Source organism: Ambystoma mexicanum, chromosome 2q (genome assembly GCF_040938575.1).
Source record: "Ambystoma mexicanum isolate Mex_15411 chromosome 2q, UKY_AmexF1_1, whole genome shotgun sequence".
Lineage (NCBI taxonomy): Eukaryota > Metazoa > Chordata > Amphibia > Caudata > Ambystomatidae > Ambystoma > Ambystoma mexicanum.
Window position 1 is genome coordinate 1,004,884,835 of NC_090924.1, and position 25,178 is coordinate 1,004,910,012.

General features: G+C 45.5%; 1 protein-coding gene across 1 annotated transcript in view; it reads right to left on the bottom strand.

Annotated features, from left to right (window-relative positions):
• Nucleotides 1–2,090: 2,090 nt before the first annotated feature.
• GPNMB (glycoprotein nmb) overlaps nucleotides 2,091–25,178 on the bottom strand; it is a 38,809-nt gene continuing 15,721 nt past the window's right edge. Inside the window, exons 6-11 of the mRNA XM_069648324.1 lie at nucleotides 19,268–19,633; nucleotides 15,398–15,532; nucleotides 14,108–14,207; nucleotides 2,952–3,160; nucleotides 2,491–2,581; nucleotides 2,091–2,408 (exon numbers count right to left, since the gene is read on the bottom strand). Coding sequence (XP_069504425.1) covers nucleotides 2,261–2,408; nucleotides 2,491–2,581; nucleotides 2,952–3,160; nucleotides 14,108–14,207; nucleotides 15,398–15,532; nucleotides 19,268–19,633 — 1,049 coding nt within the window. The 3' untranslated portion in view covers nucleotides 2,091–2,260. The remainder of the gene's footprint in view (nucleotides 2,409–2,490; nucleotides 2,582–2,951; nucleotides 3,161–14,107; nucleotides 14,208–15,397; nucleotides 15,533–19,267; nucleotides 19,634–25,178) is intronic.

Genomic DNA, 25,178 nt, shown 5'->3' on the forward strand with positions numbered 1-25,178 from the left:
TGCAAGAAATGATATACGAGAGGGCATTTTTGGGAATTGAATGCAGGGTCTTGGTCGTCATATTTTTGTTTTGTAATATTTATTGGCATGAAAGAATTGGTCCATTGGATCCATCACTGGTACATCCATTATGAATGGTCAACGTGATCCACAACATCTTGCCTGCCGCCAGACAGAGGATGAAACACAGGCTTTCAGGATTTCTCCATCTGCCCACTGAACCCGGCGGTAAAGGGAGAATGTTGGCATTGTTCTACATATGGGACAGACAGAAGCGATTCGGGGGAGGTCAGGGAACCTGGCACAAAGGCCCCCTGAGTTAGTCTCTGGATTATATATTTGTGGACAATTTTATGTTGAGGAAATGTATTGGTCGAGACTTGAGAACAGGGGGCGCGACTATTCCTCATTGAAATGTTAAGGGAACCAATGCAACGACGGGTTTATGAGGCGAGTCACAACTAAGCATAGGATAGACCTGATGAACAAGGAATTGTGTTGAGATCAACCAACCATAGTTCCAGGAGGATTCAGAGGTCAGTCAAGTCTTCCAGAATTATAAAAAAAAGGCAGATAAGTATGGCCCAGATTCTAAAGTGGGAAATGAGGGCACACTGACCAGCTGAACTTGGGAAAATCAAAAAAGAATAAAAAAGATGGGCGAGACACAGGGCAACAGTGCTTCACGCAGATGCCGAGGCACAAGTTTCTTTTGGGCATTGTTGAATGAACAAAAGGGCAGCAATTCATCAATGCCATAATAGAAGCCGAATGGGTGCAGCACTTCTATATGGTGAAGATGAGAGCCAGCAACTCAGAACACCTGGTCCTAATCAGACTCGACCAAACTGTTCAAAATGTCATTTAATCTGGATGCTTCTTGAAGACCACCTCAATATATACATCTTATATTAGTTATAGGTGTCTAAATAGACCGAACCCAAAACGCTCCACCAATTCCATTTTGGATTCAGATGTGTAGGTACAGGATGGATCACGACAAAGCAACAGGATTCTGTAAATTCCATGGAACTAATATTAACGAGTTTGCTTTAGGTTGCTTACAGGATTTAGTAACCAAAGGGAATGACGTAATCCATTTAGCAGGTGTGGATTTACCAATTGCTTTTGGGATGGTGGGCGGGGGAGGGGTCAGTGTCTGCGGGGAATCCCAGGACTCTAAAATGTTATTGCATGAAGTAACCTCCATTTGGATGCCATGTGCTCCCACCCAAATTCAAGCGTTCCTCTAAGAGGAGTGTGTAACTGCACTGTCACTATTCCAGCAAGAATCTCAGGTACTAATCTCATTTAATTCACAGTGGAGGACCCAGAGACCTTTGTGTAATGGAACTGCTTGCTACTCAATGCTTACGAGCCTCGTTGTAGGATCATAAAGCAGGCAGCCTGTTAATGGCTTCTCATGCTAGAAGTGTAGGCCTGGTGGTGGTTGTCCCACTGAAGTATACATGCAACCCTACTGTCCTTGAGTCCACTACACTACATGTGTACTCCCAACCACAGCAGAATAGGAACTAGGAGTTGGAGGATATGGTTGCAAAACTGAAGTATACAATTTTTACTGGGAAGAAGGTTGTCCCATTACATGTTGATAGTGAAAGCTCACAACATCCCTTTGAGTCAACCCCACATAAAAAGGCGTGGGTCACAATACTACCAGGCATTCATTACATGGCCTGCTCTGGCAATAAGCAGACTTAAGCCATGTGACAAACCTAACTCGAGTACTGCCAACAACCAGTAAGCAGGCACTCACAGCAGGCTAAGTTAGAGAAAAGCCTGCATGCCACATCGCTCCCGAATTAGGACCTAGCATGCTTGTCTAGAAGATGGATTGCCGAAATTTCAGTCAGCATCATAATTTACCTTTTGCCCAAAGAGTCAAGGCAGTGCCAGGTGAGCATAGAGCCCCATGTTTGGATCACAAGCAGAAGATAAGTCCCACCTGTGAAAAAGATTTCAGCGACTCCCACAAATAGTCAAGGGATTATCTTTGGATGGCAAAAACACAACAGTGTACTTCTAATCAAGCAAATTATTCAGGTTTAAAAATGCAAAGCATGCCTTACTGAACACCAACACAGTCACTTTAATTAATCTTTTATAAATCTTGGACCTGAAAGTACACGAGTAAAAAAAAAAAAAAAAGTAGTGCTAAGCTACAGTAGTAGACATGTAAATGCGTGCAAAGTTTACATTACGGATAAAGTTGAATATAAAGTACAAAATAATTTGATATTTAAACTACTCCAGCTTTTCCCTTCAAGAGCGGACGTTTCTCATTGTTTCTGAGTACAAAAACAGCCTTCATGTTGCTGAAATAAACGCGTCCACCATCACTGGGCTTCTCTTCTCCACCATCAATCGGCTTGTATTGTTTATAGCGCCTGTAAGAAACACCAGTTTTATTCCCCGGATTGAAATGCCATTCTATAGCTACTTGCATTTAATGCTGGAGTGATCACTTACTTGTACAGAAGGACTGTTATCACAGCAGCCAGAACCACCAAGAAGCCAACGCTCAAGAGAACACCTTCCACGGTTCTTGCATTGACAGGCGCTAGCACGAGACATTGAGATTTAGAACGTGGATACTGCTTCATTTCTACTACATCTACACTCCCACCCACACCCCCACCCAATGCCCTGCTCCAGTAACTGTGAAACAGAACGAACAGGTCAATTAACCCAAATCCACACCTCCCTTTTCCCACCACCTGCCTAGTTGCAACCAAGGCTGTGGGGCAGATTTAATGAAGCAATCGAATTACTGGTCCATTTTAACACCAGTACCCCATTGTAATTGTGAATCGGTTTTATGTAACCTTCCTCAGCCATCCTAACCGAGAAAAGAACTATTGTGGTCAAATTGCTTTCGACCCAACAAACTATTTTAAGCTTCATAAGTAACTTGGGTTGGCAGTACTCACCTCCCTGGACAGCCAGCATTGTGCTTGCAAGCGCTAAGCTCGCATCATCACTTAAACTTATGTTCACACAGTAGGTTCCTGGTTCGCTGAAGGATCGCCGTAGGGTCAGTAGGCACTCATCAGTGGTAGCTTCTACTGTGTCACACACCATATCTTGGGGCACCATGCAGGCGGAGTCCGATATTATAGTACATGCATTTTTAGGAATACTGAAAAACAAAATTAGAACCAATGGCTCACCAGCTCTTCCTTGGACTCAAATTCCATCTACAATACCTCTCAATAACAGGCCAATCTGATAAGACCAATGGGATTTGGACGTGGGTTTGCCCCATGGATGGGGAAGACCACATCCAATTCTACGCAAACGACTACTTGAAGGGCTCAGCCACAAAACCATACCTTGCACACTTCCATGCCCTGTAAACCTCAGCCGCATCCCAACCACCCTGCGGTGTAGCAGTCACTGATCTAGCTGGAGTGCACGGTTCCGCAGTCACAGCACTCGCTTTAGTTCAGACAGCCTTGTCTAATGTAGCCATGTGTGCATTAAGCACATTGGCTGTGCAATATTTCTGATGCAGCACTAAGCACACAGCATCAGAAATATTGCATAGCCATCCTTCAGCAGGCAAAGTTCATGGAGACATTGTGCCAGCATGCACATTTCCCCAGCACTCAGATCACCGACACACTTTGAGGCTAAATGGTCACTAAGCAAGTGAAGACAACCCTTTAGGGTAGGTTCCTCCTCCAGGATTCTTACTAGTCCCTACTGAGGTCCTCATGCCATAGCAGCATAAACCAGCAGACATTACTTCTGCATCCACTTTGGTCTGGAGTACAAATGAAGGCTTCCCAGACAGAACACTGCCAGTTCCATTCTTAAGGTAGATGGGGTAATGTGTGCGGTTGCAAACTCGAAACCCATTGCTTCCCATTCCTCCCTTGCCCACCTTACGTTTAGCCAGCACTACGCTGCTGCGGGGAGAGGGGCAGAATCTTCCACACTCTCCATATGGGCCGTGCTGTTGCAGGCCATACAAGAAAATAATGACTACACAGTACATGGGGTCAATCCCTCCGTTGTGCACACCAGGTGGGTCGCAAATTGCAATAACAGGAACCCAAGCACACCTTACCTGCTGATCCGGTGATGTTTCAAATCATTTTATGCCAGGTAGTAGCCTTCACCCATGGTAAAGGTAAGAAAACTAAGGTGTACCGGCCTCATGGGAGGCAGGGGAAGGTGGTCCAGTTTGACACCCCCCTGATTTACAGAGGCTAAGCATGCATAGGTTTTAGCTACAGCAAATAACAGGGCACAGACCAAGGATGCGTCACATACAGGTAAAACATTACCTCACTGGTAATATTCAAGCCGATTCTGCACCCAGCGTAACAAGGGCCCTCAGGTTTGCAATGCAGTCAGATCATGAGAGCTGCCTCTTGTAGGATGGTCCATGGCTATGCTAAATGAGATACATGCCTTCCTTTAGAGCCAGCAAGCACCTGGTCGCTGGTAAACACTTGCATGTGGAAACATTGCTGGTTTAGGTAGTAAACTAGCTTGCATTCCAGTGCAAATGGGGCTGCAGGTTAAGCTCCCCATTGCAGGGAATCGCCAGGCCTCTTGTGTGACAGTGTCCCTTGCATAGCACGGAAATAAATATAGCTAGAAAGTATTGTACAAAGACTGGGTTCGAGACCACCACTCGTTTCTTGACAATCACTGTCCCAGCAATGGCTCATACAGTAGGACATGACATCCATTGGTATCGTGGTATGGGAATTACAAAAATAAAATATACCCATTGGTGAAGCATGCAAGGTTTCAGTTCTATAGCAGGAAGGATGCTCTGCTGCCAATGTGTGGCATTATTAAAGGCTTATACCATAGATGCCCTTTGAGGACTAAAGTAATACATACACTGAGGCTGTGCTTATGTCGTCAGTTGGCCAGTTAACATGAGTTAGGGTGTTCCCATCCCTTGTTTAAGGGTTCATGTTTTTTGTGTGCTGAACAGGCAGTTACTGCACCACAAGTGGTTGCACTATGCCGTCAGATGGGGAAGCTAAGCAGGGACAGGCCTGGCTAGTACTTGAAATGAGACCAAGTGGCCAGTATGCAAGGAGCTTATTCTTTTTTTTTCATTTATTGTATGTGGTTTACAAAAGAAACCTTTACTAAAAAATAAGGAAAACATTAATTACATCTAAATTTCATGTATACAAAAAGTTAACGATCCAATTTCCAGATAATAAGGGACACAAAAAAAAAAAAAAAAAAAAAAAAACTAAATTAGTGCAATTACAATTCAGCATAATAAATTGAAATATAAAATACACAATACATCTTCAAATAACTAAAAGACAGCTTATACCAGAGAACTAACAGAAGTTTAAAATTTCATATAGACAGGCATAATCATGAAATGGGGCGTACAAATCAAGAGCTTTAATAAAGCCCGCCACAGCAAGCCCATCCTTAATATTGGTAATAGGAAGACACTGACCAGATATTATCAGCCCCCAATTGACCCATTGTATTAATCTAGCTAGATATTTGTCCCTTAGACTTATCAAAGCTGTGCATTCTAAAAAGAGATGCCATGAGGACTCAATCACCCCCAAAGTACTGCAGAAGTGACAGGTAAGATCTAAGTCAGAGAACTCCTTCCTTTTATGTAGGACTTCCCTGGTGGAAAGGAGATTCCATCCGAGTTTAAGGAGAAGTGAACGATAATATCGCTTAGGGCATGGAGTCAAAATAAAAGACAACAAGCCTCTTTTCTTATGGTCAAAATGTAGGTCACAGAGAGGGATAGGAATGCAATTTCTCAATTGTATTGCTCCAGTCATGACTAAAAAGACACTCCTTAGCCTTATTGGGATTCGTTAACAAAGTGTCCCCATCAGAGGAGATATCTGACAGTGTCTTGTCACAGAGATCACTGAATGCATTGAGATATAGATTACGATCCAAAGGTCCCTGGGAAAAAAATTGTTTGACCCACATCAACGTAGAGGGTATCAGGTTTAGGAGAGAGCAAAGCTGAAAAAAAGAGTAAGGACTCTCCAAAGAATCCTGGCTCGCAGAGAGACTAGCCCTAGTTCATATCTTATGGCCACTATTGGAATAGAATTCGGCAGTTCAAAATTTTCCTCCAATAGATACCCTCGAAAGAGTCCCAAAAAGTCGAAAGTGCAGAATAGTCAAGTTCCATTCCATAAAGTTGCTTTGGGGTGACCTTACCCTTAAAAAAAAAAAAAAATCTACTACAGGTTTGAGAGAGAACATGCAGTATTTGTTGTGCTCCGATGATATTTTCACCGCCTATCTTCCATACTTTGTTGTCCCCTTTTCTACCCTTTGAAAGGCCCATGGTTCGGGTTTTGCTCGGGTTAATCTTCAGCCCGTTAATTGCATATTCTTCAAATTTGCAGATGAGCCTCTGCAAGCGAACTTTGGTGTGAAAGTAAATCATCGGCATATGCCAACCATGAGAGCCTGAGTTCTCCCAGTTTAGCACTCACCATGCCTGCATTTCCAAAGAAATCACCCACATCTGCCATATAAAGGATAAAGAGACAGGGAGCTAAAGAGCAACCCTGTCTCACCCCAATACGGGTCCTTATCCTTCTGGAAAGGGTACCTGCCAAATTGATCCTCTTATGGACCCCCGAGTTCTCATACATTGCCATGATGAGAGTTAGAAGACCAGCCGGAATACCCCATTTGGTAAATTTTTCCCAGAGTCTTGACCTTATTACCAAATCGAAAGCATTTGACAAATTGATTGAAGCAACATAGAGAGAACCATCATATTTACCCCAGGTAGAACTTTGTAAGGCAGTAATGATGAGGCCATTAAGATTAGTTGAATCGCCCACCCTGAAACCCTTGTTTCGGGAGAATATGATTCCTTGTTCCAGACGTTAAGATGGGAAAGAAGCATGGAAGAAAAAAAGCTTGCATTCCGCATCAATGAGAGAGATAGGTCTATATGTAATTTTTTGACACCAAAGAACGTAAAACTCTTAAAAACGGGAACAATGTGAGCGGTCTGCCAGCTAATGGGTACATTCCCAGAATTAACAATGTCTTGGAAAAGTAAGTAAAGGAGGTTGGCCCAAAGTTCAGCTTTAAATGTGTTGTTAGTTAGGCCATAAGGCCCCGGAGCCCTAGATTTCTCAGCTTTCGAAATAAGTCCAAATACTGTCTCAAAATCAATTACAGGCTTCCATATTTCCCCGAAAGACAGGAGTCTAATCCCTCTCCCCCTATATCAAACAATTCAGTGTAATGCTCTACCCATTGAACCTCTGGGATAGCATTAAACTGGTCGGCCTCTGCCACATCATCTAAGCTGGACAAAGTTACCCAGAATGCCCTCAGGTCTCATTATAATTACTGCAAGCATAAGCTCTGCAGCGTTTTCTAGCATCTAGCAGAGTAGCTTTTCTAGACTTACAGTAATTTTTATATATTTTTGGCAGATGGCTTTAATTTTTTTCTTTTTATCATCCCACTCAGTGTCTAGAGCTTGTACACCTCTAATAAGTTTCCGAGTGTGGGCCTTTTCATTAGCCAGATCTTGATCGAATCTATGAGGATGAGATTTTTTGAAAACACCCTTCCTAAGCAGGCCGTCTATACTACCGTGAAGAGCATTAAGAAAACTGTCAAAGTAAACTGTATTGAAAACTGCCAATTTCCATGAGAAAGAAGTATGATTACAGGAAGAGATCAGTTTATGGTTAAGTAAACTGTTATTTGTAGGAGACCAACGTACTCCGGTCCCTTGACCCACAGTTTGTAAATGGCAAGGCCCCCCCCAGCAGGCAGAAACTTCATGTCAAAAGGACAGAAATGAAACCCGCAGAATACCATGATCACTCCATAGGTTGAAAAAGACCTCAACTTCGGACGAAAGAGGAGTCAGGGAATGATCTACAAAGACAGTCTAAAGTAGGGGTTGACAAGGATCTGCACCATGTAGGACAAGATGAATTAGTGGTATCATAATAGCAATTGAGACAAATTAGACCAACCGAATCCAAAGCAAAATTCCGAAGACGACCCCGTACAAATTTCAGCCCTAGACGAGAATCATCCTCCATAGCCAATCCCAAATCATATTTGGATTCAGAAGAGATAGAACAATCAGAGTTGAGATCACCAGCCAGAAATCAATTTCCCCCTAGGGTGCAGAGATCTCCAAGAGAGAAGCATATCCGTTAGCCTTTGCAGAAACGGCTCAAGTGCAGCAATACCCTTGTGCAATATACATTAATGAAACGGAGACTAAGCATTAAATCAAGAGAAGTAACCTACACAGCCAAGATGCCAAAGGGCATATCCGGAAGAACCTTATTCCTAAAGCCAAACTAGGTACTGATTCCTATAAGAAGGCCCCCAGAAGCCTTCCCTCCCAGACTAGGTTTAGCATTTTGAGCAAAGAGGATCAAATCCATCTAGAACGGGAATTGAAAGCATCCAGGTTTCCTGCAACAACAACAACAACAAAAAAAAGCAGTGTGAAGCCCTAATCATAGTTACAGTATCCCAATTCGTAAAGAGATGGGAATTACCTCTGGAGTTCCAAGATAGAAACGCAAAGCTATTCAAGGGGAAAACTTTAATAGGAGATTCCGATTGAATCGGATGGTGCTCATTTCCACAGACCTGCGGTAACCTGGGCCCAGTTTCGAGAGTTTCCATTGTATCTGGGCGTAAATTGCCTCTGTTGGTGCTGTGGAGCTCTTTCCGGATTATATACCATGGTGAGGTTTCCCCTATACTCTTCACCCCCTCCATTATTACTGGAGAACTGAGTGGGGTCTAGTAGGTTTGCTTCGAAACCAAGCTGCTTTAACCCTTCCCTTTGTCCCATAATCAATTCCAGTACCACTCCTTGATTTGAGAACGATATTACTCACATCTACCCAACCCTGAATAGGAAAAAAGATAGTATCCATATCATAGCTAGAAATGAGAGAGCTAGGGTAATTGATGAAAAATGTTTAGGATATTACCACGGTTAAGACAAATTGACATATCTTGACCCCGGAGACTAGTAAGCTGCAAAATTTCAAGACGATCTTTTGCCTCTGACGGTTGAGGTAGAGAATCAGTAATCTTTTTAGTGAAAGGAGTTAAAGAGTCAACCTCCAAATCAGTGCCCCTTGCACCCCTTAATATAGTCCTGTTTTGGGTTACGTTTGGACCCACAGGGAATCTTTCACATGATTTGAAAGAATTGCTGTAATCGGCAAAATCAGGCCCAGAACGATCACCTTCGCGGCCCATAACAGGGCCAACACTTGACATACTTGAATGAACTAAATTAAGAGCGTTGGGTGCAAAGGAACCCCCCGCTGATCGAACTCCTGTATTGGCGGGATGACCCTCGATCCAAAGAGAGAGAAGGAATAGATGGAGCCTCATCCTGAGGAGGGATTGGAGCCTCATCCTGAGGAGGGATTGTAATTGAATTAAACAATTCGCCCCTTAGCAATTTTAGGAACAAGTAGCGCCTGGAATAAATGTTTAACCATATCAATATTAACCAAGTTTGCCGCAATCGGAGGAAATGTGGTCTCTGGATGGGGCAGATCCACCCCAGATACAGAGTTACATGGAATAATTAGGGTTTCTACGGCTGGGGAGGAATCCTGCGGCTTAATAACAGTATTGGTGGTAGATTCAACTGAAGCGTTGATAAAATCGGCTCTGGTAAAGTGGAAACTATTGTCGGAGGGGTGGAGACCAGAATGTCCACAACCCCCACAACACTAGGCCCCACTACTGGAGGAACAGTGTTAATGGTGATGGAACCGTCCACTAGATTGAACTGCTATAATGGAAAGCGAATTAACTATGGCCGGAATGGCCACAATATTAGGAATAGAGGTCACAGGAACAGGGCTCCCAGTCCCCTTGGAAACAAGAGAAGGGGTTGTGAGAGCTGAAGCATTTGCCAAAAATAGATTTTTAAAAATTGGTTAGTAAATGAAGTAATATTTTTCAAATTCCGATTTTTAGTTTTCTTTATTTGCTGACTAGTTTTTTTTTTCTTTCCTATGCAGAGAAAGCCTTTTTGATGTATCATTTCTTTAGTAAGATCAATAGGATCAGATGAAATCTCTGGAGAGGGAATAAATATAGGATCCACAGAAGAGGCAACGTGGACTCCCTTAAGTGGACCGGCCAATTCTAAAGTGATCCCTACTGGGGGAAGACCCCGAGGGATAAAATTGAGAGGATGGCCGATAAACCCCTCGTGAACTTTCTCCTCCATTAATTCCGTAATGGGATAGGGAGTTTTACCTCCATGCCAATAACCTCTCGCACACCCTCAGAAGTCATAAAGGAATCATAGAAGGATGATTACAAATATCCTGATCCGAGCATCGGGGGGGACAGTGGTACCTGGACCCATATCTAAAACTACCCCTTCTGTACTCGACGTTTTCCCAGTGAGCACTTTATTAACCAGATGGACATCAGCAATTGGCTGGTTAGAGACGATGGGATCAGAGCCATGTCTAGGCATTAAAGGATGGTCTTCCTTAATAATTTTGACTAGCTCTTCGAATCTATCAAGGCCCTCTAACCTGGAATAGATTTCAGAGAGAAGAAGAGAGTGTGATCTAACCTCTGACCATATATCATCATACAGGCTCACAAAAGAACTCAAAACCATGTTCAGAGCAGAAAGAGTTGGTTGAGAAAGTGTTATTCTGTCAACCGCCTCTATGATGCAGGATAGACTCACATACTATGATCCTTTTTTTTTAAGTCTGGGAGTAGACCCTTTTGTCTCAACCAATTTTGTTTTTCTGTACACTCATCAATAGAATTGATGAGATCAGAGGGAGAGCCCACATAGGAATCATCACAAATTTGCTGGGTGACATTTGTATTGTTAGAGTTAAGGCCGAGATGGCTCTCAGCGATGGCCTTATCAACACATTCTATTATGCTAATGTCGTCAATGTCCTGAGCTAGGGGGATCTTCAATCTCTAATTTCTTAGCTACATGATGGGTATGATCCAGTAGGGTATGATCCAATGTGGCCACTATTGGAAGTGAATATAAAGATTTAACAAGGGTGCTAGTTGCAGTCCTCTTTCCCCAAAAAATAAAAGATTTTTTTCCCTTGGATAGGTTTGCCTTGGGTACCCAAATTAGATTGTTGGTTTAAGGGTGAGATTAGAAGATTTATTAAGGAGTTTAGACACAATGGATTTCACTGTAGGAGTATTGGGAATTCCAGTGAGGTGAGCAGAAAGATTGACATGGATAGAGGAGGTATGGTTTACACCCCTAACAGAGGAAAAAAACCTCTGGCGGAAATTTAATGGGAGGAATGACAGTTCCTTTTAACCATAGAGGAGGAAGGTAGGGAATCAACCGCCTCACGGTCACCACCGAAGAATCTGTCGCGTTAGCTGCAGAGTCATCCACCATAACAGGCAGTATAGGCGTCGTAGGATGTAATTGAACAGGGGTTGAGAGCACAGTGTTAACCATATTATTGTTAGCGTGATCCATATAACCCCTAGCCCATGGTAAACTGCTGCCTTTCTCAAGATTAGAGGCTATAGTAGATGCTAGATGCTCTTCCTGTGCGTCTATGGAAATGTCTAGTTTTCCAGGCTGGTGTACGTGGAATACCCATGGCATTCAGAACCTCAGATCTGGCTCTGGCATGAATTTGGACCTGGGCCGGAGATGTCGAGAAGTCATGGGAAACATCTACTGAAGCATGATGTGGATTAACCGGTACAGCAGAAATGGAGTTACCTGGTAGAGTACTGACTGGCGAAGCAGAGGGGAGATCTCCTGTAGCAGAAGGAGTAGAAACAAGAGAAGCCTTCATAGCTGCCTGGCTTCGAAGTCCCTTATATGTCATTCAGACAAAATGAAAACCCAAATGAAGTAGGGGAACGAGAGATAAGTGAGTAGACTAAACTCAGACTGAATATGTAGTGGTTGAAATAGAGAGAGCAAAATAATAGCATATAAAACAGTCTGAGATAGTAAGCAGAGAAAATGTTGCACTGAAAACAAGAAGCTGCATGAAGCAAATCTAAAACTGCCCCAAAAGCACTAATAGAAAATGCAGATACAAATGGATCTATGGCCGAAAAATAGGAGATAATAAATACAAATACAATATAGAACATTTCTTGTGTTAAGAATGTCCTTTAAACCAGAAAGGTCAAGTAGAATGATTTAAAACAAGCTTCATTCATCAGTGAAACCAGAAGGTGCTCTCAGTCTCAGGGTAGGGAACGCCCGACAGCTTATGGAGCTGCCAGAGTCCGACTCTCCACCCCTAACCCTGAGAACTGGAGATGGTAGTGCAAATAGGGTATCAGCTCTAGGGTATCAGCTCTGGACCCTAGAACAGTTTACTCACAGGTCACAGCCAAACAGCGAAACAGCGGCTCCAGCCCTTACTACCTCCAGGTAGTAACGCCGCAAGGGTGGATATACCGGCCATTTATGGTAGGATAGAGTCACGTGACCACTCACGTGTGCACGATGGGCCCTGCCTCCTCCAGGAAGCAGGGGAAGCAGCAAGAGCTCGGCTTGCAGTGCTGCTAGGCTCAGAGTCAATTGCCAGCAAATGCAAACGCTCGGTACATGAAGCGCACCTTCCAGTTAAACAAACACAGGAGCTTGTTCTTGCAAGGCAACACTGTACCATAGTATCACAAATATTAAGCATTCCTAGGCCTGGGTTTCTGGCAAATGCCGATAGCAGCCGCTTTATTTCCTTCTGGATCAGAGCCCCTCTCACCCGTTCTCCCCCCCCCCCCCCCATATTGGTGCTCCCAAATTATTTGAATAACTGAAAGGAAATCCTTAGTCCCCATACATGGTGCGTGGGCTTCCTTGGAATAGTGATTTCCCCGATCATGGTTCGAGTTGTGCCAGTTGCAGTACATTGTGCACCCCAATAGAGGGGTGATGGTAAAAATAATGGGAGACTCCCTCAGTGTGAGCACAATCTCCGTTTCCTCTAAGAGAATACAGCAACTTGGATACCAGAAGAGGTTTACCATGCACAGACTCCACCAAGGTGATGTGCTCCATTCCATCAGACGCTGGGGCATCAATACGTTATAGTTCTGGAGCAAGCAAAGTGTCATAAGGCTCCTTCCAAATGAACAACGAGGTTAGACCCGTTGGGTGAAAACCAATGCAGACTCATCCAGAGTCATGCCATCTGTTAATCTATGGTCAGTAGCAGATCGTCCATCCCCAGAACTTGGCAAGTTGACGGGGTTACTGTCGTGCTACAGCGTAATCAATACTCAGTCAGGACTGAGTGCCAGCTCCAAGTTGATGGGGAGCATGTACTCCTTACATTCTGCAGATTTAGTCAACAGTGCAAGCAAGGCTCCATTGCGTTACTAACTGTACAAGTCATTATCCAATATAAGCATTTAGTGACTGCTCCCACCTCCCATTCTGTCTTTCAGACAATGGGGCACTCACTCCAGCAATAAGATCCCAACATGATCTATGTTCTACTCTCATGTAGGGCTGTGGTGCTGTAACACCTTGGTGGGTTGGTGTACCAAATCATAGACTCCAAAACATTCTCAAGCTGATGCCAGGTTGTGTGCATAAAGTTTGTGTTGGTTATGTAGCCGTTGATTACTGGCATGCTACATTCCATCATCTTGGAGGCAACCAAGAAACAGAAGTGCTGCACAACACGTCAATATTCCAGCGTCTGTTAGACATCACATGCATGTGCGATTCAATGCCTGCCGAATGTCATCTTCCTGTTGGCAACTAATCTTCGTGGTCTTTGACCACGAATTGTGGGTAGTCGGATCAGACTAATGCATCATACCCTTTTTTGATCAGACTTCCTGGTTAATTTCCTCTGAAGGTGCTACTTAGGGAACCCATCCATAGCAACTAGGCCCTGGCCTAATATAAAGCCAGGTTTGACTGATCTGCAACACCACATGAGTGATTAAGCCCGTTTGCTATCATTCCACTCTGACAGCTAGAGGTTTACTGGCAAAACTGTTACATACGCTTAAAGCTATTGGCAGGGTGACTGGTTTAAAATTGTGTTTTGCCCCACTACAAACCGAGAATACCCACTAAGTGCAATATTACCTTCCTTGGCAGGTCACAACGAAATCAAAGATGGCGTCAACTTGTGCGGCAGAAACTTGGACACTGGTCATCTGAAGAATGCTCATTTCGACAATGCCCTCTAAAAAGAAAAAAAAAATCCCATCAACCACAAGCAGCAACATAAATGTACACCACCCTGTAGTGGTACCGGAATCACTGCCTTGGTACCATATAGCATGCAAGTGACACTGCATACCCAGTCCCATCATATCACTGGTGAACCCATACCCTCTCAACGAGCCTTCTATGGTGCCAGGGTTTGAGAACATCCAGGGAGGGGTGAACCATTAGCCATCACTCCAGATATTGACATTGTCAGGGTGATAGTCACTAGCCATGCATGCGGAACATACCTTGCAGAATCTAAGGCACTCGCACCATAGGCTCTAGCACACCACAGTGGGCACAGCCGCCAACCGCGCAGCGATAGCCTAGGCTTACTACCAGCTACCGTCACCCAATGGGCACTAGGGAAGTCAGTGCCCAGGATTCCCAACCTTGCTCCATCTTCTGGACACTCCAACCGTTGTTGGTCTGAACGTGTCCGTAACATGAAGAGTAGTCCAAGTCCACCATAATATAAATATTGCCCTCAAGGGACCCCATGATCCAGAAAAGCTACATTCAGACCAACAGTGCACCAAACTAGTGTTAGATGCTCCACACAGCACTTCTGAAGGGCTCAGAACACAGAAAGACATTACAAGAACAAATCATGCAGCACTTCCCTCACCCTCCCCCCCACAGCGTCCTGGAGGCTTTTTAATTACTTCTTAGGTGCACCCAATGGCCACAACCAAAATGTACCAAATCCAGACAAACCACAACTCTAGATGCCAAATTCCATCACTGGTTCTAGTGATTTGAATTGCGTAAAATGGACCATAGACTTATTCTGAGCCAAACTAGAAAAACCATTAGCAAAAAAGCCTCTGTTAAGAGGGTGGAGGGGTCAAAATAAATCAGGCGGAATTGGATGGGGGGGGGGGGCGGCGGAGGTTCTCAATATACCAGAGAAGCTGCTATATTGAATCTTACAGGACTAGCCTGACCTGCAGAAAAGCAATTAAACATTCTTAGGAGACTAACCCTACATTTCGCCATCATGAACTCCCAGAAGAAGGATCACATTGGCAAACGGCTCAGTCCCAAGTATTCTATACCCACTGAAGCGCACCCATGTGTTCTGGGCTGTTTCAGGTCGCAGATTGTAGCAATACCACCAAAGGGAACACTTCCCACAAAGGTAGACTCAATCACATAACTTACCTACAATGGTGATCTTGCTGGTGTAATAGCCATATCTGTGGATGACACATTCAACAGCAGCTGTTGTAGGTATTGCTGTCGTTGCAACAGTTGTAGTAAACAGTTCAGTCGTTGCATTTACGGTGTCAAGGAAATCTAAAAGTTAAGCCAGAGACATGTTAATGCAGCTCTACAATAGTAAACAGAAATGACAAGTATTTAGGAAAGGCTGCAATACCTTGCAGAGTTGGCAACAGTTTACAGCGCAAAGGAAAGTTGCTTAAGTACAGCACAAGGCATCCGGTACTGTGCTGGGGGATGCCCGAAGTCTGAAAACCCTACAAACTATCACTCTGACGAGCCCCCCCCCCCCCCCCCCCCCCCCCCCCCCCCAGATTCCATGCACCACTGCCAGCCAGCTTGTAGACTCCAGCGGTGCATCCTTCTCATGCTGGCTATTCTCAGGTTCCACCAAACGAAGCCAACGCCCAACCCCTGGCATCTCCTCAGAATTAAGCATGCACAACTACTATTTGAAAGCAGTAGCGAGTGCTGCGAAGGGTAGTGCAGGGCTTGCCTACTCCACAGTAACATATTGCTGTGGAACAACTCCTGCAGGATACCTAAAGAACATGCAACTCCAACCTGCACAGAGCAAGCAGGTGCCAAGGACCTTCAGTAGATCACCAATTGCCCTCCAGTCTTTAGGTTGAAGTATTTGTGGCGGATGATAGTCTCCCAGGTGGAGTGGGACATGCGTGGCTAGATATTAATGGCTTAGTTTTAGAAAAGCGCAGTTCATACACTCAATTGGAAGCAAACAGCAATTCTAAGGCTGGGCTAGTGTTCTAAAAGTAGAACCACAGGGCGGGAGTGTAGTTCAGTAGTCAGTTACCTGGCAAGTTTACTGGGGACCAGCACCTGAACGAATACCGCTCTATGACCCCAATCGGTTTCTGTGGTCAATATACAGCATGCAAACCCGCAAAATACCTTGTTGGAAATTCTGAAGCTACCTTCTAATTCAGGAAGACGGGACTGCTACTGCGCCCAATAGCATCCCCACGATTTCAATTTTGCTTAGACCTACATACCACCTTCTGGCTCCCAATAAAGACTGATGGAAATTTGGTTGTACAGCCTACAAAATGGCTTCCTATGGAACCATTCTGCACACCTTATGCAAGATGTGAAGTGCATCCTTTTAAAGGCCATGTGGTGCGTTTATCATGCTACCCCTACACTGCTGAACAGATGTCACCAACTACGTCCAAAATAACCAATAATCTTCTGCCCTGTTTCAAGAGCCGATTCTCATTAGGTGCACCGGAGCATGGGACAGCGGGCCTGTGTCATGCTACCACAAGGGGCAATTGTCCAATACGTGCATTTGTGAGAGTCCAAAGTGACCAAGGTAAGTAGTAACCATCACACCGTATGCACGATACGATGTGGGTTGTATCCAAAATGCAAGAAAAGTGGGCCATGAATAGGGATGGCATCAGGATGATGAAAATCAGAATTATATCATGAAGGGTAAAATGAGCAAGGTCAGTAACCAGGCGAGAAGAGACAGTATGAACCACAGTGGACAGGTACAGTTCAGCTGTGCAGAGGCCCTCTTAAAACCAGACCGGAAAATGTTGCACGACATCTGCCAATGCAACATGTGTGGGGTGGGTTAGGGTGCTACCTGAGGCTGTCTGCAAATGACCAAAGAATTGGGTCAAAAAGGCTGGTTACTAGAGTATTGGTTGGTACCAGTCTTCTGAACAGAATCTACAGCAACTACTGCCAGACATGGGTCCTTCTGTAGTTGGGTTCAAAAGGGTACATTTGGGGGGGGGGGGGGAATCTGTAAAAGGGAGGCCATTAGTGCGTTGCAGAGGGACTATTGATATTTGAAGCAGCTCTGCACTCCACATTACTCCCAACAACCGCACACCACACTCCAGGGAGCATACCATCGAAAATTAAATGCCCACAGGTACTATTTATCATTCGTAGAGTATCTGCTCGGTAAATGGAGATGCCTTTAGATCCAGAAAAACGCTAGTGTCGATGCTTGTTCTCAAGTTATGCTCACCCACAGTTGTGAAGTCTGGTTTAATTTGCCAAACAGCCCAAAACGCGTTCCCCTTCCAATCACTGGCAAAATGCTCTTGCTGTGCCCTCAACACCACAAGTGCCTGGGACAAGATCCAAGCCATCCCTTATTGAAGTAATGCTGCCACTCCTGGAACCAGGAACGGTAGTAAACAGTGCCTTCTTCCCTCGGCCTAGTGGCATCAACCCGTCCTGCACCAATAGTCTTCGGTGCTGGATGCAGCCAGAAGCGTCCCGAGACCATCCTTTTGGCGGCCGAGCAACCGACTAGACCTCAATAGTTGCTGTCCTGCATTAGCGCATTGCAGATCCAACATCACCCAAAAAAGGTGGCAAACTGCTCTTATAGGGGCCCACACGGAGCCCAACCTTTGCCATGGCAGAGAAACTGCTTAAAATGAGGGCCTCCACTACTGCACTCAATCCATGTTGTTGCTTGGCCTACCTGCAACCGGAACTGCCACCCAGCCTGGCCCAGTCTTCCAGCCACTGCACCAGACAGACCCACGTGTCACCAGCAATGGCATACCCCAAAGGTGGACACCTGGGAACGTGGAGTAACAGGTGCAGTTTAAGTCCACTGTTCATCCCTCCCCATATGGTTTCAACGTCCACTCACTAGCACTAAAAGTGGCTGTGGCGTTCTACCTTAGAATGCCCCAAGTCTTACACACCCCTCCCGCCTCACCCCCCCAATTGTTCCATTTCCTACAAATGGCCTTTAAACTAATATTGGCCTGCTGGCTTTAGCCAAAGCATGTGCAGAGGTACCTATTCGATCAGTAATGGATGCCAAAAGGTGCATGCTTTATAAAAGCAAGCTTCGATGGGTTTACTTTACCTCAATGTGTGCAATCGTTTCATAGTAACTAGGGAGTTTTACCTGCTTACTGTAAAGGCCTACTGAATCGTTGGTTTATACACATCTGTGCGGAATTTGTTATTACTTGGCTGTCAGTGGTGGTAACGGTTTTCAAAGACTGCGGTTTAGCCGACCTGACTCGGTATGGTGTTCCACCTGCTTACCCCATCACCCACATGTATGGGAATTCAACAAGTCAACCAAACTGCAGCCAACAATCCAAACTTCCACTCACTGCTTGGCCAATTATAGCTTGAGAGTTACAAGTGTGCAAATCACTTAGTGGTGGCCTCAGAATGCCTCCCCTCCCCCGCACCCCCCCCCCCCGCCACTTGGACTCACCACCCTCTTCCAGGGTTGGTTCTGGAAATCCCTTCCAATATTGGCTTCTATGGGGGGACTCTAAAGGGCAAGTAGGGTTTGAGGGAATCACTGCACCACAAGGTGTAGTCAGTTGTGCTCGCCACATCAACCAAGACTCAGTTGGTTTTTACTTACCATCGGCTAATCTCAAACTAGCTACCAAAGATTTCCCAGGAATTTGCTTGGACACCATTGTACGCCTTCATTTTCTGCACATTTTGCACTCCCCATTGCCTCAGCACTACTGCAACTCCTAACCACGCATAGTCTGGTTTCAAGATCCTGCAAATCGGCAATTGTCGGCTTTCATTTCAAATGAGGCTTGCTGCACCAATTTCCAAGATTCACTGCCAATCTTGGCTGCAGGGTAGCGATGAGCCCAGTCAGTGGATGCATTTGACATGCTTCAACCATTGGGGTTATTCCACTGTTGTCGTTTGTTCATGTGGGCTAATCTGCAAATTCCAACATATCCTGACCCGTCAGAACACAACAGCAGCCAAAATATTCTCTTGCACACAATCAGTACATTAACAAGCCCAATAAATGTGGAATCTTACCGTCTGCATCAGTCGCATTGGTGCTGTTGGTAGGAAGTATGGTAGTTGGGATTGGGAGAGTGGTGGTTGGAGACTTTGTGGTAGGAATCACAGGTCTACACGGTCCTGGTATAGCAGCTTTGATGGTCAAGTTAAGGCTGAAGTTGCCTTCGCGTGTGTAATTATGAGAGGTTAATGGATTATTGGAAACAAATGCCCCACTGCCATCCCCAAAGCTCCAGTCATAGGAGATCACAGAAGTGCTCAGATAATGGCTGGGGTCGTGGATCTTCACAGCAAAAGAGATCGGAGAGTCCTTAATAAAGATCTGGTCAGTGGTGTTCCGGTCATTCTTCTGAGAGATGTTCACAAAGAAAGGAATTTCATCTGCAACAAACAAGGTGTGATTAGGTGGTCATCTACTGCCAATCTGTCCGAGGAGGAACGCATGCCAACATACAGAATCAATAGCTTTAAGATGCACACAAGGGGTGGAAGAAGAGGGACAAGGCCTTGGTTACACTGTGCTAGCATTTCTCACTACATGAATCAGTGCAACTCGAGCATTCACACTTTGCAAGACTGAAGCTGTCATTTTATATAGTTTGTGTGGCGTCCGGGAACAGTTGCCCTTCACCCTAGATATTCTAGCCAGCTGTCCTGCATCCGAGAACATAAAGGGCAGAACCAGCACCAAGCTTAGGATTCCATTTTGCCCCAAATTTCAGCACGTGCAGACTCCATCTACCCACATAAGATCCCTCAGTGCCAGAGCTGAAGCGCTGGACAGTAATTGTTTTGCTTCCGAGCCTAGCAGTGCCATTGACGCGCTACAGATATCATTTCCACAAGCAGGACCAATGCACTGTAAATTTCCCCCGACCCTCCTACTAGTACTTAGTATGTATTGTCGATTATGGCACTGCACTTCCACCTGGGCATCAGGTTCTGATGATTTAGTCGAAGATCAAAATAAATTCATTCAGGATCATCTCTGCAGCGTGATAATATAAGTGATCATTACTCAAGCCATCTCCCTCCAGCTATATGCAGAAGACGAATTTCAGCCAAGCCATTCACCCAAAGTTATATCAAGAGAATTCCTACAGTCGATCACTGCTATATTCCAACATCTGCTTGAACCGAAGGATTCCTAGTTTACTGATTCCATTCAGACGGCAGAGACCTTTCCATTCAAATGACTTGGGAACCCCTGCCCACCCAACCTCCCTAGGCACCACCTTGGACAAGCCCATGTCCTTGCTGCAGATCAATGGACTAGTCCTAGAGTCCCACCTTCATCCATTTGGCAAGAATAATTTGCCCCTACCTGGAAAGGTACACAAGTGTACATTGGGCAAGTGCTTCAGTGATTGCCCTACTCAATGCTACAATAGCATATGTACACCACAGAATAAACATACCCATAAATGATTAATCCCTGCCCATTATGATTCTGGGGCACATTATCTTAGAGCCCTGAGACTTGGTAATGACCAAAGAGTACAATTCAAAGTGGTCCTCCGACATGAATGGCCCCGTGTATACCAACCCCATAGATATCCAAGGTAATCACGACAACCTCACAGGAGGTACAAAATACAACTACAACTTGAAGGGATTACTTGCAGTCGGATCCACCAACTAGAAGCTACCCAAATATAAGGCTATGAGTTTCAAGGGCTGCACCCAAACTGTCCACTAACAGTTACTGCTCACTTCTAAACAGTTGGCAAAGCAGGACGGTTGGAATTGGGGCCTATACAAACGGAGCAGCAGAATGGGAAAGCCCATTTGCCCAGTTAGACTACGTGGGCACAAATAAGCAGACTTTGTCGTGTCTAAGACGACACATGCAAATTGAATATTCAGGGCACTGAATTAACATTCCCAGTGTGCATAGGTGTGCCACCAATTGAACCTTCCCAACTGGTGCCATCCTAGTTTTTCCAGAAACACGACAAGCAGCAGTAAAGGAGGAGTGACCCCACTCTCTACAGTAGTAACCCCAATTCCAAGTATGTCCAATAAACTGGTTATGGGAGGTGATGACACTGGTACCCCACATTACTGCTAAACTGGATTGCAAGCAGCTTCCAAGTTAATTGCAGACCATCGCTACTCCCGCAAAGACCCCCCCCCCCCCCCCCCCAAGTGGCCGCAATGTAAAAAAGTCCCACTTGCAAGTGTAATCTGTTAGCCTCAGTGTGCCTCAAACACCAAGATGGGATTGTTCTCCGACACTAGATAAAGGAAGACCAGTTCGTGGAGAGGACTTGCAAGGGTTTTTTGTCAGACGTTATGCATCGCATTCAGGCTGCACATTCGCATTTTACTTCACATTTCCCCAATTGTTGATATTCAATATGGCCCCCATAGGTCCTTTGGCCTACTCACTGCAGTGACGTATCCCTCCTCCCTTTCATTAGCAACGGTCAATTCTGAGGCAGTTTCCATTACATCAGAATACTTGGTTTTTCAATAATGCAACCCAACAGTCCATGTACTTTTGTAGAGACTCTGCCTATGTCGCCCAGTAGGTGCAAGGGTGGGGGGTGGAATTCCGCTCGATAATTGCATGGAACACCTTCTCCTCCCGCCAGAACTGTGCTATCTTTGGCAAGTCAGCCCCCCTTCCCACCACATGTAATCGCATCAGGGAAAAATCGTGAAACCCTTGCCAGCGTTTAATGCAGCCAATTCCACACTGTACGAGCGCGTGCGTGGAGAGAGACTGATAAAGGCAGCACCTCTGCCACTTGGGAGAGAGGCTCACAGCCAGGTCTCTCCCATTTTGCCCTTGCCGTGTTCCGTTGCAACTGGAAAGCCTGTCCAATCTCGATACCCGTCTCCTCGGCTCACCGCCTCACACTATTACATCTATACATTCACAGGATTCCGGCTCCTGCGGAAATGATGGCCATCTCCACCTTGCGCTGCCCATTGCAATAATCTAACGGAGCCGATTCCCAATTTTTCTGTAAATTCTTCTCAGGTTACAAACCTCACCCTCCTCACCCCCCAGGGTACATATCTCCCAGTACCATTCCCCTTTCTGGGTCCCAGGATGCTTGTATATCGGGAGCAAACGTTGGGGAAGCCACACACACAGAGATCCTGCCACTATAAGGAGTGGTCGTTTCCAGGCGTTTACACACTCCGTCCATGCGTTTACGGTTGTGCGCACCAGGTCAAATTTACAAAGCGATCTTCCAGAATAACAGCTTTAAGATCCAATGGAGCTGCCCCATAACACTCTTGGGCCCGACGTATACCAATGTCCTGAGTATTGAGCCTGTGCCGCCAAGTAACATAACTCGAAGTCTGGAGCAGCCAGAACCCCCCGCCCCCCAGACACTGCCAGCGTATGGAATTATGTTTCATGGTCTTCATACAATGTCTGCTGCATCTGGTACACCAATATTTAAGACGGTATGACCCCATCTAAATCCCATAAGCTCATTTGGTTTTGTAGTACCCTCAATCAGTGGTAACAGCTCGGACTGTATTAATCAATACCCTGAAGGACTTGTGAACCTAGCAACCTCCTCCATTACCAACCCAGCCCAATGTTCTCGTGTCATCTGCGTATAGGGCAATGTTGCAAGGGGGGTCCCGCTATATGTATTCCCCTGTGTCCATGCTGTTCCCTAGTCAGGCAAGCGGTCCTATTGTGAGTGCAAACAATAGGGGGGGGGGGGCGATTGTAAGAGTGCAGCCCTGTGGTGTTACATGCACCAGTGCAAAAGGCCCAGATACGACTCAATTAGTTCAGACCCCGACAACCAGATTCATGCATAATAACCTCACATATCCTATATAAAATGGTCTCCAAACCCAAAATGTTAAATACACATCCATGATCCAGAATCAAAGGCTTATACAGCACCCAAGGAGGCTGCTGCTGCAGCCTGTGAAATATAAAAGAGTTGTTGCAGATTTACAGCTGTAGACAGTGAGAGAATAAAGCCAGATTGATCCAGGAGTAGTAGTTGCAACATGTGCAGCATCTGCAGTGATCAATGATACGATCACCCAGGGGTCTACTGGGCTTCAGCAGCACCGGGATAACAGCCACCGAGACAAGAGAAGAAGCCGCCCAGCCTTCCCAAACCTTGAGCAATTGCAGGGCCAGGGTCCCACTGCAAGTTCCATTCCTAGACCATCAGATCCTGGGGCCTTGCCGGAAGCCAGTGAGGTGATTGCCTCAAGCTACTTCTGTTGCCACAGGTCCATTGAGTGCCGCAGGGGTCTCTGTTGGTAGACTCAGGAAGGCAATCTCTCCTAGGTACTGGTCCATGCACTCCTCAGCATTTGCATACACCACCATGCAGTAATTCCCATTAATTGCCTTGGTGGCCGCCAGAAACTGTCCTGCTGCCCCTTCAATCCCAGTGATGAGCCATGCCTCGCCCAGGTCGGTCTTCCTTCTTGCATTGGTAGGCTTAGCCATATAACACCTCTTGATCCACCAGCTCGCAGCAAAGTGCCTGATTAGATACTGTATTAATGTACAAGCCTACGCAGTTCCACCTCCCATAGCTCCTGCCTAGTATAATACCCCAGTAGTGATCAGTGCGCCACATAACCATAGTTTCCGACATCGTGGCGTATCCAGTCCCTTCATCCTTCAAAGAACCCTTCTATTTTCTCTTGCAAGGACGTCATAAGTGCAGCATCCAGTAGAACCGCGTGTGACATCTCTACATGCGACGGGTCTCGCAAATCACCCAATAACAATTACCACAGGCAGTGGTCCAACAGGGTGCGTTGTAAAATCCTCCTGCCCTGTAATCTTGGCACCAATACCACAGAATAGCCATAAGCCAATCCAGGACATCACGGGCTGTAACAGATGTGCTCATCTCTTCACAAGCAATCAGCTCCAGCTGAACCATACCGCAGCAGTTAATCACACTATGAGCAAATACTTGTATCCTGGCTTGCAACATTATGTGTTACTACTGACTTCTGCAATTGTATTTCGCTCTCCACTCTTGCTTTTCCACTCTTTGACTGCTTACTCTTTTCTCTCCTCTTTTCTCTTCTCCCTTTTCCTATCTCCCCTTACTTTCTTCTATGCACTTACTCGATCAGAATTGTCCCTGGACCTAATATGATAGCAACCTCCCGTCTGTTTCTTCCACCCTCCCATTACTGTGTTTTTCCGCCCCACCACCCTTCCAGCACTATCTGAAATGTCGCCAGGCCTAGTATGATAGTCACTTGTTTTGTTCCTCCCCCTCCTTTTCTGCACCCCTCTCCCTCACCTTTTGTTTTTCTCCGGCTCTACCAGAAATGTCGTCAGGTCTAGTACGGTAGTCGCCTGTCTGTTTCCATTTCCTTCCCACTCTCCCCCTCCCTTATCTAGGTAGCTCTTGCACTATCTGAAATGTCGTCAGGCCGAGTACAATAGTTAATGTCACATCCTTACTGTTCACGGCCGTTAAGAATGTGGTTGTATTTTCCCTTGTTCCCTCCCTTGCCTTGAAGCGCTTTGAAACACATTGTGTGTAGGCGCTATATAAATAAACAATCATATCATGTGGTCCTCGCTGTCCCAGAGTACATCAAGGATCATGTTAAAGTCACCATCCCATATAGAGACATTTGCCGCTCTCACTAAATGCTCAGATATGTGGCTATAAAGCCTGGGTCGTCCACATGTACCAATAACCTCCTTACCTGACATTTCCCCTCAGATGACGTCTCTCCCGTTGGTGCCTACTTTCCCCTCCTGAACTTGAAGTGGTGTACTATGGTGAACACTCCCTCGCCCGAGAGGATTAGGACGCATAACATCTTTCCCACACCCATTTAGGTGCAAACTCCTCCATGTAGTGGCCCCAGAGCATGTTTCCTATTACAATGGTGAGGTGGGGGGAATGGCGATCAAGGTACGCTAGAATCTGATGCCATCTAGCATGGGTGT